General features: G+C 45.6%; 1 protein-coding gene across 10 annotated transcripts in view; it reads left to right on the top strand.

The window, feature by feature from the left end:
* The window catches only part of TMEM63C (transmembrane protein 63C), a 72,794-nt gene that overhangs the window by 17,350 nt on the left and 35,663 nt on the right, over window positions 1–19,781 (top strand). For 3 of the 10 annotated variants that reach the window (XM_083501746.1, XM_083501744.1, XM_083501742.1), the window contains exons 2-4: window positions 5,022–5,226; window positions 15,882–15,960; window positions 17,119–17,358. In XM_083501746.1, coding sequence (XP_083357872.1) covers window positions 17,164–17,358 — 195 coding nt within the window. In that variant the 5' untranslated portion in view covers window positions 5,022–5,226; window positions 15,882–15,960; window positions 17,119–17,163. Of the gene's footprint in view, window positions 1–4,826; window positions 5,227–8,607; window positions 8,654–15,871; window positions 15,961–17,118; window positions 17,359–19,781 lie in introns of those variants that run through there. The other 7 variants (XM_083501745.1, XM_083501741.1, XM_083501738.1 and 4 more) reach the window with 6 other exon arrangements.

Here is a 19,781-nt window from a genome sequence, read left to right as displayed (position 1 = left end):
AGCAAGACAGGTGCAGAGGAGAAACTCACATTTAATAAAACAAACTCTCCCCTACCCCAACTGCCTGCAGGACATGAGATTTTAACTCTTAGACCAGGCTTCCTCAACCTCCAGATGTTTTGAGACTACAACTCCCATCATCCCTGCCCACTGGTCCTGCTAGCTAGGGATCATGGGAGTTGTAGGCCAAAAACATCTGGAGAGCTGAGGTTGAGGGTGACTGGTGAATACAGCAATCTTGGAATTGTGGAGGATGGTAGCTTAATGTAAAGGTTAATGCAGTGTGGGACAGCTGTGAAAAGAATAAATTTCATGTTGGGGATCATTAAGAAAGGGTTTGAAAATAAAACAGCCAATATTTCATTACCTTTGTACAATTTTATGATACAATCACACCTGTTGTACTGAGTACAGTTCTGGCTACTGCACCTCAAAAAGATATCGTGGAACTGGAAAAGGGTGGTGGGTGTTTTTTTCGGGGGGGGGGTGTTTTTAAGGGCAATCAAAATAACCAGCAGGCTGGGACCACTCTTCTTTCAGGAATGGTTACAGCATTGGCGGCTCTTTAGTTTATACAGAAAGGTGACAAGGCGGGATCTGTAGATGGAGAGAAGTTTTTCTTCCTCATAAATTCCAAAACCCAGTGATGCTGAAAGGTTCAAGGCAGAAATAAGAGATTCTTTGTCATGCAGCACATACTAAAACTATGGGATTCAATACCTCAAGATGTAGTGATACCAACCATCTTGGACAACATTCAAAGGGGGGTTAGAGAGCAAGGGTTTTCAACCTTTTTGGGCCCACGGCTCCCTTGACCAACTCCGTTCTTTCTACAGCACACCTGTGGGGCTCTGGTTATGTCACCCCTTGCCTGCAGAGCTGGCAGCCCCTCATCCGCCCCATGTGGAGTGTGCCCTCAACCTCCTCTCCTCTCCCCTCTCCTTGGGAGTCCACTTGATAGCTGCACCGGCCACCCCTTGTCTCTGAGCTGCCCCCCTGCCCCAAAGAGAGGTGCCTTCTCACACTGCCCCACAGGGGCCTGGGAAGCACCCCCTGGCCAGCCCCAGAGGCACCATTCACCTGGGGAGCTTGTAGCTAGGGCTGCTGCAGCAAACAGCTGTGCAAGCATTCGGGAGGCAGAGACACAAGAGGACATCAGAGAAGGGAAGGAAGGAAATAGGGACAGAGGCCAGTGTTGCCCACAGCATTCCTGACCATCATTCAAGGCACCCCAGAGTGCCCCAGCACACTGGTTGAAAAGCACTGACGTAGAGGATAAAGCTCTCAGCGGCTACTCGTCTTGTTATCTAGTGTCAGAGATAGGACTTGGAGAAGTGTTGCCGCATTCACGTCCTGCTTGTTTGTGGGCTTCCCATGCACATCTGGTTGGCTGCTGTAAGAACAGAGCGCTGGGCTAGATTGGCCTTTGGTTTAACCCAGAGGGGCTCTTTTTAATGTGCTTAGGACTTTAGCAATAACATTGCCAGCAGGGAAGGAGGAAGGGCCTTGGCTTTGGGGAGGGCAGTGCAAACATTCTGTGTCAATTGCTAATTAATTTGGGTGCTACTTCTGGGGGGTGCCAGACTCTGTGATGCTGCAAAAGAGAAACTCTGCATCTCTGCAATAGTCGGAGGATTAAGTTGTGAAGTCACAGGCAGAACAGTGCCAGGACCCTGCCATGGGGAGCTTGCCATCTAATTAGTTAATGTTTGCTTGGTGCTTTGCTGATGTATCATGCAGCAGTTGTAGTAGGCATTACTGTTGTCAAGGTACAGTGCATACACAGGAGGCTATTAATAAACAAAACCAACAAACGGGGAGGAGGGGTTTCTAAGAGGCATGGGGCAGATGGCTGTCCTCTATGGTCCTGCCTAGTGGCTGCTGTTGAAAGGCTTTGGGCAGAAGTCCAACAAACCACCTGAAGGCAGCACAACATCCTTGGGCACATCCCATGGTGATTGTCAAGGTCCCCTGTCCCTTCCAATTGTTTATTTTTGCAATTGACTTTTTGTTGTTGTTTGGGGGGGGTGCCTGCTTGTTTTTCCCTCTGTGTTGCATTTATTTTGGATTCTGTGTAAGCGTTTTCCCATCTGGGGACGTGTTTCTGACTCTCGCCCATTGTTCTTCTGCAAAATGAATGTTTCGTTTTGCCCAGCCCATGAGATTTTCTTTGAGGGTCATCTCGTCCAACCCCTTGCAGTGCAGGAATATACAGCTGTTCCTTACAGGGATTGAACCTGCAACCTTGGCTTTATCAGTACCACGCTCTAGCCAACTGAGCTATCCAGCTACTTTTAAATACTAAAGTGGGATGGGGAACCTTTGGCCTGTGGCCTGATTAACCCACAAGGCCTTGGAGGTTGGCCCGTTGGGCTGTTCTGGGCAGATCATGCCTGGCTTTCCCCTGCTCCTGATTCTTCCTCTCAGTGTGTTCCCAATTATTTCTTTTCTTTGAATGAAAAGCTCACCAGCATTCTGATGCAAAGGAGCACGCTTAGAGTGAACTCAAACTGGCATCCCTGGTGTAAATGCAGCAAATGTACCTGCTGTTGTGAAGTGTGAATCAGCCTCTAATTTGAGCCTTAGAGACTGCATTCTCTTAAGTCCTGGCCAAAGAAAAGAGGCGGAAGCATTTTGACTCTTTAAAATAAAAGGCTTGTGAACTTTCCTCCTGTTGGGATAGGTGGGCAGGAACAAACAGTCTTGTTTACTCTGGGATGGCAGTGCTCACAGCTCCATAGAGAAAGGCAGCAGCCCATGAGGAAATGGCTAAGGGAGCTGGGCATGTTTAGCCTGGAGAAGAGGAGGTTAAGGGGTGCTATGATAGCCATATTCAAATATATAAAAGGATGTCACATAGAGGAGGGAGAAAGGTTGTTTTCTGCTGCTCCAGAGAAGCAGACACGGAGCAATGGATCCAAACTACAAGAAAGAAGATTCCACCTAAACATTAGGAAGAACTTCCTGACAGTAAGAGCTGTTCGACAGTGGAATTTGCTGCCAGGGAGTGTGGTGGAGTCTCCTACTTTGGAGGTCTTTAAGCAGAGGCTTGACAACCATATGTCAGGAGTGCTCTGATGGTGTTTCCTGCTTGGCAGGGGGTTGGACTCGATGGCCCTTGTGGTCTCTTCCAACTCTATGATTCTATGATTCTAGTTACTCAAGAAAGGTGTGAGGTTGAAATGCCCTTATTTGCATTGACAAGGATAATTATTCCAAGGAGGCAACCGGGGAAATAATATCTGAATCAGGATTGGGTGAGCAATCCTAGGTGTGCCTTGGAGGAAAGATTGGGACCACGTCATGTAATCTTTAATAGGCAGCCGATTAAATTCATTGTGTAATCACTGTATTCATCCCTAGCTTGATTAATGAGATGCTTGTGCTAAACAACATGATGCCACACTGTTATTATGCAAATCTGATTTGACCATGTACAGTTGTGGTTGCCGTACCTCAAAAAGGACACGGTAAAGTTGAGGAAGGATCAGGAAAGGACCCCCCAAATGGTCAAGGCTCCGGAGCAAGCTTCAGTAGAGGTGTGGAAGATGGTGCAGAGAAAACAAATAGAAAAAGGTTTTTCTTCCTCTCTCATATCACTAGAACTCAGGGCCATCCAGTGAAGTTGAGTCTTGGAATATGCATGACAGACCAAAGGAAACAGTGCATTGTTTAATTGTGAAATTTACTACCATAAGATGGCAATGATAGCCACCAATGTAGGTTGCTTTAAAAGGCTGTTAGACATATTCATTGAGGTTATAAGGCCATTTTGTGCCTCCACTCCCTGAGACAGTATACCTCTGTATACCAGTTGTTTGGGATCACAAGTGGGGAGAGTGTTGCTGTGCTCAGGTGCTGCTTGCAGGCTTCTTATGGGCATCTGGTTGACCATTTTGAGACCAGGATGGACTAGACGGGCCTTTGGTCTAATGCAGGGTTTCCCAAACTTGGGTCTCCAGCTGGTTTTGGACTACAACTCCCACCATCCCTAGCTAGCAGGACCACTGATCAGGGATGGCAGGAATTGTAGTCTAAAAACAGCTGGAGATGCAAGTTTGGGAAACCGTGGTCTAATCCAACAAGACAGCTCTTATGCTTTGTACTACAGTTCCCATCAGCACCAGCCAGCATGGCCAGTGGTCAGGGACGGTGAGAGTTGTAGCCCAAAATGTTTGGAAGACATCAGGTTGGGGAAGGCGGTACTAAACTGAGATCAGAAACGAGGTAGATTTCGCCGCTAGGTCTCCACCCAGGCTTCTATCTCCCCCCTCTTAGTTGCTGTATGAAAGATAATAATTTCTCTGAAGAATCCGAATAGGCTGGATGCAGCGCAGCAGGACAAATGCCTGCCAGGTTTTTGGACTGGTAAATACATCTCTGGTTGTGACACTTGATGGTCCCTGGGGGCAGATGCACCAGGCAACTTATAAGGCCCACCTCTGCCCCCCCCCCCCCCGCTTGCAAATTGTGACCTAGCTGTAGCCGACAGCCTTCCCACTCCAGGAATAACTGAACGGCAAGTGCTGAATCAGATGAAATTGATGAATTACTGCAGTGACAGGGGGATGGAGGGGTGGGGGAACTCTGTGTGTATGTGCCTGGCGTGTCTGTGTGTGCAGGAGTCCTCCCACACACTCCCTGCCTCATTCTAAGTGCCGGGAGCTGTGCTCCAGCTAAGAGTGTGGTGTATAAATGGCAAAGCTGGGAGAGAACTGTTCTCCGATGGCAGGAGCCCATCTGAAGTGACGGAGGATGCTGATTCTTCTCCGGGGGTTTCTTTTGGGGGTCTGTGCTTCCTGGAGCGGGGTTGTGCTGCGTTGTTAATTAGAAACCCTCTTCTGGCAGCTGAGCTTGACCCATCCTACCTCTTTCCTCCGCCAACCAACGCAGGGTTTGTTTCCAGAGCCCTAAAAGGAAAGGGCTGGGGAAGGATGCCAATTCTTCATGCATCATAAGCTGCGTATACAACTGTAGAGGCCTCAGATGTACTGACAGCAGCTTCCCTCTTGTGTCTCCAGGGGGCTTAGGGCACAGCTGCCGCCACCACCGCCGCTGCTTCATAGCAAGAATCCAGACTCCATGGCTGATTCTGGGAACTTCGTCAGGACCAACTGAGAGACAAAGCCTTGTGCGAACCAGGATCCAAGCATTCCCTTTCCCCCACCCGGTTAATCCCAGTGGCATTGTTATCTGTGTCTAAGCCTGTCTGGCAGTTTTCCCCAGGTATGTAGCAATTTTAATAAGCTTTTTCTTTTTTGTGAGTGAGGTTTAAGCTTCCGAGTGCCTAGCCGTCTCTTAAAACTCCATTGTTTTGTTTATACTGAAGTCTCACGTTTAGTTTGGCTCCGGGTGTTTCACGCAGTTTAGACAACTGAGGATTTTGATGCGCCTTTCAGCCTTGTAATGAGGCAGTGCCAATCTTTTGACATGGGCACCCATTACGTTGAAAAGCTGACATGCTCCACCTTTAGTAATATCTGAATCTGGCTTACGCGAAGTCAGACCACTGACCCATCTTAGCTCAAAAATGCCTAGGCTGATTGGCAGGAGTTCTCGAGACAAGGGCCCTTGCTAGCCTTACCTGGGAACGACTGGGATTGTACCTGTCGTCTTCTAATGCAAAGCATGAGTTCTACCACTGGGTTACGGCCTTTCCCCCCTAATGATGGCGCATGGAGTGAGGTGCATGGGAGCCTAATGGTGGAGAAGCCGCATCCTGGGGAATTTTGGGCTTGGCAGGAGAATGTATTTTGGATTGTGTTTTTTTAATTTCCCTTGTAATTTAGTTTTATGATTAGGTGTGTTTTCTGGTTTCATGTGTGGTCAGGCGCTTCAGGTCCACCTCAGTGGGGAAAGAGCAAACTGCAACTCATAAAAAAATAAAATGTGTGTTCTCTGGAAAGAGCTGATGATTTTGTGTGCTTAGGAGAACATATACTAATCCTACAGAGTGAGCCTCAAATACACAAGTGTTTAGTTGTTGCTGTTTTAAACTGCTGATTAGTTGTTAAAAGGTAGCCAAAGTTAGGAGAATTTGTAAATTATGCTTTTTGAGGGGCGGGCCTGTAAACATAGTGTTGTTGCTCTTTGATTTGAAAATTACCATGTTTTAGTGGTGGAAAGGGCTGCTGCCAGTTAGTATGTAGTGAGGTAGGAGGAACAATCTTCTGGTACAAAGGCAGCTTATTATTCATTTATTTATTGAATTTGATAGTCGCTTTATCTTGCCTGAGGCAAACCAAAGCAACTTACAACCAAGTGGACAATGTTGGTTGCTCCAAGTCGCAGGCACGGCCAAACGTGGCCCTCCAGCTGTTTTGGGACTACAACTCCCATCATCCCTAGCTAACAGGACCAGTGGTCAGAGATGATGGAAATTGTAGTCCCAAAACAGCTGGAGGGCCACGTTTGGCCATGCCTGCTCCAAGAGGAGCTGTCTTGATGCTTTCAGTTCTGAAGAAAAACATCCCACTGCTTTCCTATACTAAAGGAACCTCCTCCCTCCTCCAAAATAAAAATAAAAATGGGAGGCCCCCATGCAAAGAAGGAGCTCACAGAGAGGCAACTAGCTGAGGACCCCCTCAGTCCTGGAGTCGGCCTAATGGAGTGTAGTCTAGGCGCTCCCTGAAGAACACAGCTCTTGCTAGATGAGTCCAAATCTCCATTTAGTCCAGCATTAAAGCTTCCAGCGAGGGCCAGGCAAACGCCTCTGTGAGTGGACAAGCAAACGAAGAAGATGTTGGTGTCCTCCTATGGCTATTCCTCAGAAGGAGCGGGATTTGAGCACCAAGAACACTGAAGGCCAAAATACGGGGTTGCATGGGGTTTGGAGTTACCAAGGGAAGTTCAACGACTTCTTAACTCTAAAAACATTTCAGAATGGCAGGAAAACATTTGCAGGTCGCGGTATATCGTCAGTCACCAGTGTAGGAGCTGGGGTTGCACCTGCACCCATAGAAGCATCCCTGGCTCCCATAGAGTCCCATTCCTGCCTCTTCTCCCCCACTGCCCCAGTCAGTCCCCTGCTGAAATTAGAAATTGAGAAGGTAAAGTCTTGTCTGCTCAGCTGTACTTTTGAGGAAGCTCATCTGCCCCCTTGAACTGGAAAAAAGAGAAATGCCAGGCCCAAATGCTGGCAGGGAGGAGGGAAAGAGTGTGTGCATAGTTGCAGGGCAAGTGTGTGTGTGGCTCTGGTAGGTCTGTGATACCACGGGCGTTGCCCCATTTTGCAGATGTGCCCATGGGCCTGAAAAAGTGGACGATCCTTGTGGGTACAAATTCTCTTCCCCGGGGTAATGGACCAGAGGATCTTTAAAGTTATCCTTTCAGCCCAGCTTCCCCTGCGATTGCACCCACATGGATCTCCAGTAATCATGCTCTAATTAAATGAAAATGGGCAGTTGCAGTTTGAGCAGTAGGGTTTTTTAAGTTGTTCATTACTATTATATGGATGCTAACTACAGCTGCTGAGCTCATTTACGTCCCACATAAACAATTAGGACTAATTGACTGCTAATTATTCCAAGAGAAATGTATAGCCTGGTGAATATCACTTAGTTCCTAGCCAACTACTTTTTTTAATTAAAAAAACAACAAGATCTAAATACAAACTTGCACAGGAAAGTAAAGGGGTCCTGTGTCTTGTGTGTACACATAGTCACACATAGTGTGGTGCAGTGGTTGGGACAAGGGAGACGTGAGTTCAAATCTCCACACTGTCTTGGAGCTTGCTAGTCAATACCTCTCAGGCTGGCCCTACCTCACAGGGTTGGTGTAAGGATAAAAGGATGGTGCGGAGAACCATGTACAGTGGTACCTCAGGTTAAGTACTTAATTCGTTCCGGAGGTCCGTACTTAACCTGAAACTGTTCTTAACCTGAAGCACCACTTTAGCTAATGGGGCCTCCTGCTGCTGCCAGAGCACGATTTCTGTTCTCATCCTGAAGCAAAATTCTTAACCTGAGATACTATTTCTGGGTTAGCGGAGTCTGTAACCTGAAGCGTATGTAACCTGAGGTACCACTGTATGTCATTTTATTTGTTTTGGGGGGGCAGGGGAAGGAAAGGCAGGTTATAAATGCAGCAAGTAAATAAATTCACATTCTGTGCTTTGATGAAATGCTCCCTTCCTGATCTCTGCAGTGCTAGCTTGGTTAAAGTGTTCTGGAGCAATTTCAGGGAGGAAGCTACTGCTGGGAATGTGAGAAAACCAAGCTGCACTGTGGATATAAGGAGATCTCAGCCAGGAATTCATTCAACCAGGGCTAAATGTGCTTCTGCTAAGATGCTCTTCTCCTCAAAACAAAACAAAAACAGGAGCCTGAACCTGCTGTTTTCTTGGAGAAACTGCCCTCTTAGCTGGGGCGTGTTAATGCATAACTAGGTGTATCATAAACAAGCATGGGAAAAATTAGAGAAATAGGCAGAGATCCTTTGGAGTGTTGAATCCTTTTGCAATTGGACTGTGCCATATGAAAAGAGATGAGAGATTATTCTACAATATCTTGTTTCATGTCCCGTTTTCATACTTCTGTATCGCTTGCAAGCTATTGGGTATGATTTTTTGTTATGTTTATTTCTCCTGTGAGTTCATTCCTCTCTTAGGTTCAGAGCCAGCCGTTCAACATCCAGCAAGGTCCACCCCAGGCAAGTATACACACTACCACAACTCAAGTGTAGCTAAGCCAATGATCCCAGGTCCAGCCTCTGTGTGTTTTGCACAAGCATGACACGGCATTAAAGAGGATGTTCTTGATAAACATACAGAGAGGGCAACTATCCCATTCTGTAGACAAGCCCCAAAAACATGGGATGGTGGGACCTTGTATGTACTGGGTTAGATTTATTACATTTCTGTATCATTTGCTACTAATAAAAAACCTCTCAAGGTAATTTAGCCAGGTAAAAAATAGAATGATAAAATCACATTAATAATGCCTGGGAAATAAATAAATAAAAACCCAGCTTTGCCTGGTGCTGAAATAATTGCAAGGTTCTTCCTAGGGAGGGGGCTACCGCAGAGAAGGCCTAGTCTGTCATTGCCACCTTCCTTTGGAAGTAGAACACAGAAAAGAGCCTCAGATGATGATCTGAGGGCCTGGGCAGGTTCATACTGTAACTTTATCTCATGTTTAGAATTTCACTTATGGCATGGGTGCCCAAATGGCCAAATGCCATGGGTGCCAATGCCTTCTTAGGCTTTGATTCTTTGTAGAGATGTTATGGGGAACAGCACTGCTTATTTGTACAATATCATCCATAAGTACGTTTCTCAGGGGAAAGTAAATATTTACTATGGGAGAATGAGAAAGTGGAAGGATTCTCAAATAAGAGCAAGAGAGAACTGATGAGAGAAAACAGATCAAGTCTGGTTTGTCGACCTGGGAGCTGTCCACCCAAGTGCTAGATTGTGAGTCACTTGTCCTAAAGTGTTTTTGTGTACTGTTTCCAGTAGCCTAGCCCAGTGGTTTTCAACCAGTGTGCCGTGGCACCCTGGGGTGCCTTGAGTGATGGTCAGGGGGGCCTTGGACAACACTGGCATCTGTCCCTCTTTCCTTCCCTCCCCCCTCTGATGCCCTCTCATGTCTCTGCCTCCCAAAGGATTGCACAACTGTTTATTTCAGCAGCCCTGGCTATAAGCTCCCCAGGCGAGTGGTGCCTCTGCGGCTGGCCAAGGGGTGCTGGTTGCCAGGAGCTGAGGCAGCCCGGGAGTAAGCAAGTAAGCTGGCAAGGGAGTGCAGCCTGCCAGCCCTTGCTGTTGGGAATGGACAGACAAGTGCCAGGCTCCTGTGGGGCAGTGTGAGGAGGCACCTCTCTATGGGGCAGGGGGAGCTCAGAGGCCAGGGGTGGCAGCAGTGGCTGCCCAGACGTCTCCCAAGGAGAGAAGAGAGGAGGCTGAGGGAACATTCCACAAGGGAGGGTGTTTGAAAAAGGGTGAGAGGCTGCCAGCTCTGCAGGCAAGGGGTGACATAACTGGGCTCCTGAGCCCCACTGGGGTGCTGCAGAATGTAGTTGGCCAAGGGAGCCGTGGAATCAAAATAGTTAAAAACCTCTGGCCTAGCCAAATACAGAACGCACACGTGGTGTCCGTACTGATGAGTACATGTTTGGATAAATCATGGCTGTTTCCTCAGAAATGCATGCAGGTGGGAGCACATTCCTTTCAAAATCATGTGAGTTGTAATGGGGGGGGGGAGAGCCATAGTCACACAGGGCTTTTCGTAAGTGTGAGTCACATTTTGTGTCATTGTGCAAGAAGCATTTTTGTGGATGTCAGAACCTGGGGGGAGAGCAGACCTATGCAAGGAGAAGCTAGGGGAGAGAGGGAGGAGGAGAGAGGGAACATCAAAATTAAATGTCTAAAACCTCAGTTTCTAACACTGGTCCCTTCCAACTCCATAGTTCTATGATTCTATGAAACACAGGTTTGTTATGGAGCCCAGATCATATGCCACTGTTTGTGGTTCATTTCCTGTCTCGTTTCAATTTCCCTTTGCCCTCATTTGAAATCTCAAAAGTTATTGACCCAGTCAAGACCTGGTCGCTTTGTTCTTTTCTTGGCAAGTGAAAGTGAAGCGTGCTGGAGGTCAGTGCAGCTTTTATTCCCCCTCCCCCAGTTGCTGCATGTCATGACCTGATGTTTGTGCTGAGCTCAGCACTGAGGCCTCTATTGAGACATCTTTCCCAGGCAGAGCTAGCTATCGATTTGTCGGCGGTGCTGAGTCAGTGTAACCAGCTAAAGGCTTCCCTTCCCTTTTTCCCTGGGGGTCTCCACTGACCTTGCGCTCTCAGCAACCCAAGTCATGCACACGGCTGAGCTTTATTCATTTGTCAATTTGGCTCTGGGCAGCAAAGAACAGCTAATCCGAGATGACCCCACTGCCGCACGCTGCGTTGCTACAAGATGGAGACCTCCCACTCAGGCATGTCGAAAGACCAGAACGGCAGGAGCAGTGAGCTCAGATGACAAAACCAAAGCATGAGGAGGAAGTTGAGCATATAACTGACATTTAGGGCTCCTAAAAATCAAATAACATTTGTGCTGAGTTTTTGTGCTACCCCCCCCCCCGTAAAACCTAATTTAAACTGACTTTGATCTGCCATCAAATTACATTAATACTGTCTCATTGCAGGGGAGGACGGTTATGAATAGAATTAAGAAAACAAGCCAATACAACTTGCTTGGGCATATTCTTTTGAGTTTTCTTGTAATTAGCTTTTGTCACATCTTCCTATTTCTGTCATCGTTTATTTGTTGAGTCTGGTGCTAGGAAGACTTTAAAGTGGCTTTTGGAGGATGCACACCCACGACAGACTGCATGTTAACAATCACATTTGGAGGTTTGATTATAGGTATTTGCAATCCCCCCCCCCAGCTGGAGATGAAAAATAAATTTACCTCCACTCAGAATAGCTCAGATTCTGGTCTAAAGCAATGTTTGCCTGAGGTTGTTTGTCAAAGAAGAAGCTTTGTAGAGTGGGTGGGGTATAAATGACAAATTATTATTATTATTATTATTATTATTATTATTATTATTATTATCATTATTATTATTATCAACCTTATTTTGTTCATAAAAGCATGAGTTTTTCTAAAGTGGTACTAGCTACTTTGGCTTGTCCCATTATAAAGGTTGAATGCTACAGACTGAAGCAATTTGCTGACATAGTACCTGTTTCCTAGAATCCAGCATCTGCAAAGATTTAAATGAGGAGGGGGCTTTGCCAAAATGAAGTGAATTGATAGGGATACATAACCTACACAAATGCATAGTTAAAAGTTAAGATTTAATAAGGGCTGTGATATAAGAAAAGGCTGTAGTGAGAGTGCCTTGCAAGCAAAAGATCCCAGATACGATCCCTGGCAAATCCAGTTTGACACCATGGAGAGATGTTTTCCAGTTGGTGTAGAGTTTACAGTGTAGATAGTAAAAAGTTAGATGGACCAAATTTCAGATGTAGTAGAAGGGCAGTTTTACTAGGTCGGTCCCTCTCTTTAAAATAACAGCCTTGCCAACCAAAAAATATTGCAAACCTAGGGGGAGGGAGAGTCATATAGGTTCTAAATGACTTACATACTGTAAGGACCTCATTAAAACGCTTAATGAATAGTGATACAGATTGATGACCATTTACACCTAGGGAAGAATAAATGGTTAATGGACAGTAATTCTGAACTGGTACTAGCTCCCTTCTGTTCTTAGTTTGCTATACTTAATTTTTGCAATTGTACACTGGTTACATGCACCAGAGTCTTGCTGATTTGTCGTACTGCTTGAATCTAAACACAGCACTTGGGAAATAAGCTGTACTGTTTGTACTTAGAATTGGGACGCTAAACGTGCGTAAAATTTGGCACAGGTTAGTAGGCGGCCAGTATCTCATGACATCTGTCATGCTATTTAGGAAATGCTTCTTTAATAGTTTCCAGGTACAGTGGATGCTTGAGTTGCGAACGTGATCCGTGCAGGATGCACATTTGCAACTCGCAGCATTTGCAACCTGCAGGGGCGTGTCTCCGCATGCACGGGTTGAGATTTGGCGCTTTTGTGCATGCGCAAAGCGCAATTTAGCACTTCTGCGCATGTGTGACCGCCGAAACCCGGAAGTAACACATTCCGGTACGTCCGGGTTTCGGTGGTCCGTAACCCAAAAAAATGCAACCTGAAGCGGCTGTAACCCGAGGTATGACTGTATAGGGAAGTTGGCCTTTCTGGTGTCGGTGATTTGCTTTATTGTATTGTCTGAAACAGAACAGCTATGCGGTGCAAAGTGACATTGGCCACATTCACACAATACATTCAAAGCACTATGATGCTACTTTAAGCAGTCATGGCTTCTGGGAGCTGTAGTTTATTAAGGGTGCTGAGAGTTGTTAGGAGAACTCTAATTCCCCTCTTCCTCCCCCCCCCCCCGCCAGCTACAGTTTCCAGAGTAGTTTAACAGCCAGTCCCTCATATTAAGGAACTCTGGGAATCATAGCTCTGGGAGGGGAATAAAATCTCCCGCACCCTTAAACTACAGCTCCCAGAATTCTTTGAGCCATGCCTGCTTAAGGTGGTACCATAGTCCTTTATGGTGTGAATGTGGCCTACTGTTTATCAGTTCATGTGAGAACTGGAAGGAGGGAATAAAAGGCAGGACCTTGAGAAAATCCAAATGGAAAAGAAGTATAAATGGAAACTGTTGAGAGAAATCTTTGAGCCTGGCACAGTAGTGTGTTGTTCCCCTTGTGAGTGTCTGTGCACTTAACATTTTGGATGATTTCCCCAGTACTGATGGAGCTCTTCTGTTTGCATTGTTGAGGTAACCAAGGTTTTAGTTTAGGAAAAACTGAGCCAGAGGGATGCCTCTGCATTTGTTTTGTGAGAAGGGACGTAGGAGACAGATTGCTCTGAAACAGACTGGATATTGCAGGGAAGCAAGATTGGTATTCGGTAATATTGTTTGGCTGACTGAAGAAAGAAGGTCAGTGCTTGTGGAATCCCCTCCAAGAACTTCAGAGCACAGATGGAGAACTGCATATTTGCACATTCCCCCCAGACTCTCATTTGAGCTGACTAGGAGTGCAGAGCTCCCAAGAAATGAGATTACATTCTTAAAAATCTCTCATTAACATAATTAGCAAGTGTCACCAACCCTGGTAGATCTGACAGGAAGGCTCAGTGGGAGTTCAAGGGAAGACAAAGAAAAGGAATATTGATGATGTGGCAAAGCTGTGTCTGCTTCAGCAGGAAGAGGCAGGAGTCCTGATACCCTGGACTAAAAAGATAAGAGACATCCCAACTCTTGTTTTCTACTCCATACCTATGAGCATTTGGTTTTGATCAGATCTGTAAAGCAGGGAGAACGGGATGCATCTAAAATCAGAATAGAGGCTGCTGTGCGCACCCCCTTTATTTTTCTACACAAAGATGCTTCTATGTGTGAAAATTATTAGTGCATCTTAATGTGTGAAGGTCCCACATACTTGTATAGGGAAAGTATAATTGGTTGCAGTTTCCCAGCACGTGTACATCACATGTAAACATTGTGAAACCTCAAGTGTTGAGGCTGCTGAAGAGGCCAGAGCCCATGTTGGCTGAGAGTCCTGGAAGACCTGCTCTCTGCCTTGCAGGCCTTTTCCCACCTGGCCTGGGAGGTCGGGGCCCAGACTGACTCCAACTGCAAAAGCTGAAGCTGCTGAACAGACACTTGGGCTGGGGTGTTATTTGGCAGTTTAGGGGGGTTGTTACTGTCAAGTTTTGTATCTTTATTTTAGATCTTTCCATTTATGTGGAAATTGTGCAGTGTGGTTGTGTCTTTTTTAATGTTTTAATGTTGCTTTTGTTATGTTGTAGTTATGTATTTTTTCATATTACAAGCCACCTTGAGCATGGTTTAATCTGAGGAAAAGTAGCATAAAAATAAAATTATATATGTATGTAAACACACTTGAGCCAATTGGCCATTACTTCTCGGCCTAACATGCTTCATAGGATTATTGTGATGGTAACACCCATGGAAGAAGCTGTGGAGGGTGCTTTCTTGCACAGGAAAGCTATAAACTGTGGAAACAGTCTGAATGCTGACCCTGAAAAGCCTTCTCTGTGCCAGGGAAAAATAAACTCAAAGCTGCAGGTTCCTAGGAGTCTCTCTGGTCCAGACGCTCTCTCTGTGAGAGGGTCACTCTTGTTAACAAAAGGGGAATGAATTATGCAGCAATTGGCAGTGCCAGATGGCGACTTCCCTGCTGTTTACATAAAGAGGGGAGGAGAGAGAAGGCAGGCACAGGCAGAAAGGAGCTGCACACTCAGACAGAGGGCAGATTTCACTATTACTCTGCTGCCATTTTGAAAGACAAAAGAGACTTATTTCCACCGCCCATTTGAAGGAGGGAGTTGGCTTCCCTCTGTCTTGGGAGACAATGGAGGAGTGCGCCTTTGGGGGTGAAGTCAAACTGTTGGAAGCGCCTGCTGTGGCTTATAGAGACCGATAAAGGAGAGACATGTTTTGTTGCAGGTGGGGCAGATGAAGGTGCCTGGTTGTGCTGCCGCAGATGCACCGTGGCGTTTCTTCTCTCTGTGTTCCTCCCATCAGTCATTCCTCCTCTGGTCACTGCTATGGATACACAACCTGACTGACTGTCGAAAGAGGGAGACTGTGGCCACACCTTCACACCATACAGTTAAAGCACTATGATACCACTTTAAACATGGCTTTCCTCAAAGAATCCTGGGATCTGTAATTTAAGGGTGCTAAGAGTTGTTAGGAGATCCCTGTTCCCCACTCAGAGCTACAGTTCTCAGAGTAGTTGAACATTAATTTCCAAATTAGGGTGCTTCACACATACTTATTGTTTTATTTCATTTAGTTATATTTTTATTTTAAAAAATATGCTGGCTTGTGTGTTTTTTAACTTTTCAGAGTTATCTGTATTTTTAATAATTATTTTATATTGTTTCATGTAAATCAGAAGTTTTTGTTGATTAAAGACTATGTAAATCGTGTGCATGCATGCCACTTTAAAAAAGCTTAATCACATGCAGCATGCAACGAGTTTAGTGGAACGAATTTGCTGTGTTTGTTCTACCTCACTGCCAACCATGTCCTGTTTAGGTTGAGCATTAGAAACAAAGGAAGTTGGCAGGTGAAAACAAATGCTTACAGGCCTGAGCAATTCAGTGGCTGCCAATTCAGCTGGATGTCTGAAGATCTAAGCAGGACACTCCTGCCTCTCAAAACAGATGTTTGTTTTGCAAGGGTTGGTGGGGTGTGGCAAGACACGTTTCACTGGATTATTACAAAGAATGATGTAAAGAATACCTGAGGGCCTGTACAGCTCAAGTCACTCAGTTTCCAAAACTTAGTGTTTGTTTTTGTTTTGTAGCGGAGCTCAGACGGACTCCACCGCAGTGGTGATGATGGCTGATCCTGGTGTCTGGAACGGAGTCTAAATCTGGGAATGACTCTTCTCGGGTATGAATAAAAAAGAAACCACAAGTGTAAAGAGGATAGAGGATAGACTCCTAAGTCCTTGTCCTAGAGCATGAGGCAGAGCAACAGTGGGTGGTGTTGCACTCAGATCCTGCTTGTGAGCTTCCCACAGGCATCGAGTTGCCATGGAGGACAGGAGGCGGGACTAGATGGGCCTTTGGCCTGATCCAGCAAGGAGGGCTCTTCTTAAGTGAGTTCACTGCAACTGGTGCTTTGCCTCCTCCCCGGCATTGGGACCATTTAAGAGCTGTTGGAAAACAAATACAAGAATTGCTTTGCTGGTTCAGGCTGAGGTCTATGTAATCCAGCAGCCTATTGTTCATTGTTCTTGGTGATTTCAGAGTGAACAGGGCTGTACCCATGTCTTAACAGTTGAACTCCAAATCCCATCCTCCCTGACCATTGGCTGGGCTGGCTGGAGATGATGGGAGTTAGAGTACATCAAAGTCCAGAGGGTCATAGGTTAGCCACCCCTGTTTTAACAGATGGGAGACAAGCCACAGACCAAGTAGTTAGTGCAATTTCACCCATATTTCCAAATTACACCAACACTTTGCTTCTCCATGGTCTTTCTGCCGTGCTTCACTAAACTGTGGTTTGGCTTATCTTGTCATCCAAACCTGAGCTCGTGCTTTAGCTCTTCTGGACAAACCAGAAGCTGTAAACTATAGGACAAACCCTGCTTACATCTTTTAGTTAGTCTGGAAATAGCTAAATCACAAGTCCAGATTCAGATGACACACTGCACCAAATTGTGGCTTAGCACAGTGCAGAGTAGCTGCACTCTCCTCTACCAGGAACTGCACAGTTGCACATGTTTGCTAAACTATGGTTTGGTATAGCATGGTATGCAAACCAAGCCAGTATCTCTTTGGTTAGACGTTTCCTGGCGGATTGCTGGATCATATTAGTTCAAGGATTGTATTGCATTTGAGTTTTTAAAATGATGTTATTTGCATATGTTATCTGTATTTGTATATTGAGTTTGCTGCATATCTTAAAGTCCATGATCTTTTACTGTTTTTAAAGTCTTTGGCTCCTTATTGTAAACCCCTTCAAGATATTTTATGTATTGTAAGCAGCATGTAAGCTTACTAAATAAATAGAACTTTTAACCCTGCCCCTCTTAACTTTACCCAGGTATTTTACAGAGTAAAGCTCTCTAGGAGAACACCAGCTTCATAGATGGACAGGATGTACAGAACTGATCCTCTAGCAGGAAACTGGAGCTCCATCTCCCTGGATGACTCCATATTCCTGGATGCCCAAAACAACAGCACAGAGCAGTGCTTCAACGCCCATTCCCGCAGCTCTGTCCTGCAAGGGTTGCCATTTGGCGGTGTACCCACGGTGCTTGCCCTCAACTTCATCATCTGGTTGGTGAGTGAAGACGGAAGGTCCTTAATATCTCATTATTAACCATTTACTCGGGATCCACATTGATTCACATTCAGCTTCACATTCATTATTAGATAAGCCGTTTGCTCTTGTTTCAACTCTTCCCAGTATCTATGCATGCATACTATCTGTATATACTATCCACAGTGGCTATAATTTGCCTTGGGGATGTAGGTGGCGCTGTGGTCTAAACCACTGAGCCCCTTGGGCTTGCCGATCAGAAGATCAGCGGTTCGCATCCCCGCAACAGGCCGATCAGAAAATCAGCGGTTCACATCCTCCCATTGCTCTGTCCCAGCTCCTGCCAACCTAGCAGTTTGAAAGCACACCAGTGCAAGTAGATAAACGGGTACTGCTGCGGCCGGAAGGTTTAGTTGTGCTGGCCACATAACCCAGAAAGCTGCTATGGACAAACACTAGTTCCCTCCACCTGAAAGTGAGATGAGCGCCACAACCCCATAGTCGCCTTTGACTGGACTTAACCGTCCAGGGGTCGTTTACCTCTTTACCTTTTTATAATTTGCCTCCATTGTCAGAGTCAATATGCCTCTGACTACCAGTTTCTGGAAACAGTAGCTGTTGCTCTCATGTTCTGCTCCCTGGTTTCCCACAGGCACCTAGTTGGCCACTGTGAGAACAGGATGCTGGACTTGATGGGCTGTTGGCCTGATCCAGCAGGCTCTTCTTACGTTCTTTTTTCCAAAAATACAAATCTCTGTCTTGTTTCCAAAAAGGGAAGTGGTTAGAAGAGAACACACTAAAAATGTTCCACACTGATATCAATAGGAGTATAGCATCTAGATCAAGGGAAGTAATAGTGCCACTGTATTCTGCTCTGGTCAGACCTCACCTGGAGTACTGTGTCCAGTTCTGGGCACCACAGTTCAAGAAGGACACTGACAAACTGGAGCGTGTCCAGAGGAGGGCAACCAAAATGGTCAAAGGCCTGGAAACGATGCCTTATGAGGAACGGCTAAGGGAGCTGGGCATGTTTAGCCTGGAGAAGAGGAGGTTAAGGGGTGATATGATAGCCATGTTCAAATATATAAAAGGATGTCATATAGAGGAGGGAGAAAGGTTGTTTTCTGCTGCTCCAGAGAAGCGGACACGGAGCAATGGATCCAAAGTACAAGAAAGAAAATTCCACCTAAACATTAGGAAGAACTTCCTGACAGTAAGAGCTGTTCGACAGTGGAGTTTGCTGCCAAGGCATGTGGTGGAGTCTCCCACTTTGGAGGTCTTTAAGCAGAGGCTTGACAACCATATGTCAGGAGTGCTCTGATGGTGTTTCCTGCTTGGCAGGGGGTTGGACTCAATGGCTCTTGTGGTCTATTCCAACTGTATGATTCTATGATATTAGCTTACCTTAAAAAGTCATATGCAGATATTTCTCCATCCTGAGTTTTCATGGAACTTTGAAGTGTCAGGCATAGCCCTACTGGCTTTAGCCCAAACGTAGCAGAGTTTTCCTGCACAGCGAAGAAGCTAGTTGCGGCGGTAATGACTAGTCAGCTAGACTCAGAATAACTATTTACAGGATTTATTAAAAGGAAAAATAAAACCAGCAGAGTTTCTGCATACAAATAAAAGCAAAATAAATCCTCTCTTTCTCTCTCTCAAAACCATACACAGCACTTCTAACTCCTAACACACCTCACACCAAACTGTGCTAGCAATCCCTAGATAACAGAGTTGAGTGCTGCTCGTTAACCAATCAGAGTGAGTAGTTTCTAGGTCAAGCAGACCTGGGCTTTCTGCCAAGAGTAAATTGACACCAGCTTGAGTTAATTGGTGAAGCTAGAATCTGCAAGTTTCCCACGAGAACCAATTAACAGAAACTGAACACCCCCTCACAGATTCTGCTGAACAATTAACTCCAAATACACCTATGTAGGAGATTATTTTTCCAGCAAACCTAAACCCTTGCACATTCGCTTGTTCTTTATCTTTGCCAATGGTTTAGTTAACACATCTGCTACATTTTCTTCACTTGACACATAAGTACAGGTGATTACATTGTCTTGTACACAGCAACGTACATTTTGGTATTTTACAGAGATATGTTTGGAACGCGATTTGAAACCCTCTGTTTTACTTAAGGTTATACAAGCTTGATTATCAATGTAAACTTGTACTGGTTCTCCACAATTTACATTTAAATCTGCCATCAAATGCTTGAAATAAATCACCTCGTTGCACAATTCACTCAATGCGGCGTACTCTGATTCCGTTGATGACACACTTACAATGTCTTGCTTGCGTGACCGCCAGCTGATTAAAGCTCCACCGACCATTATGACTAGTCCTGTGACAGATTTTCTATCTGGCAAATTTCCCCAGTCACTATCACAGTAGCAACTCAACATTTCATCCTCTGAAGAATTTAATTGTAACATATAGCCAAT

The sequence above is a fragment of the Podarcis liolepis genome (assembly GCF_965112155.1).
Source record: "Podarcis liolepis genome assembly, chromosome: 1".
NCBI classification, from domain to species: domain Eukaryota; kingdom Metazoa; phylum Chordata; class Lepidosauria; order Squamata; family Lacertidae; genus Podarcis; species Podarcis liolepis.
This window is presented reverse-complemented; position numbering and strand designations above follow the sequence as displayed.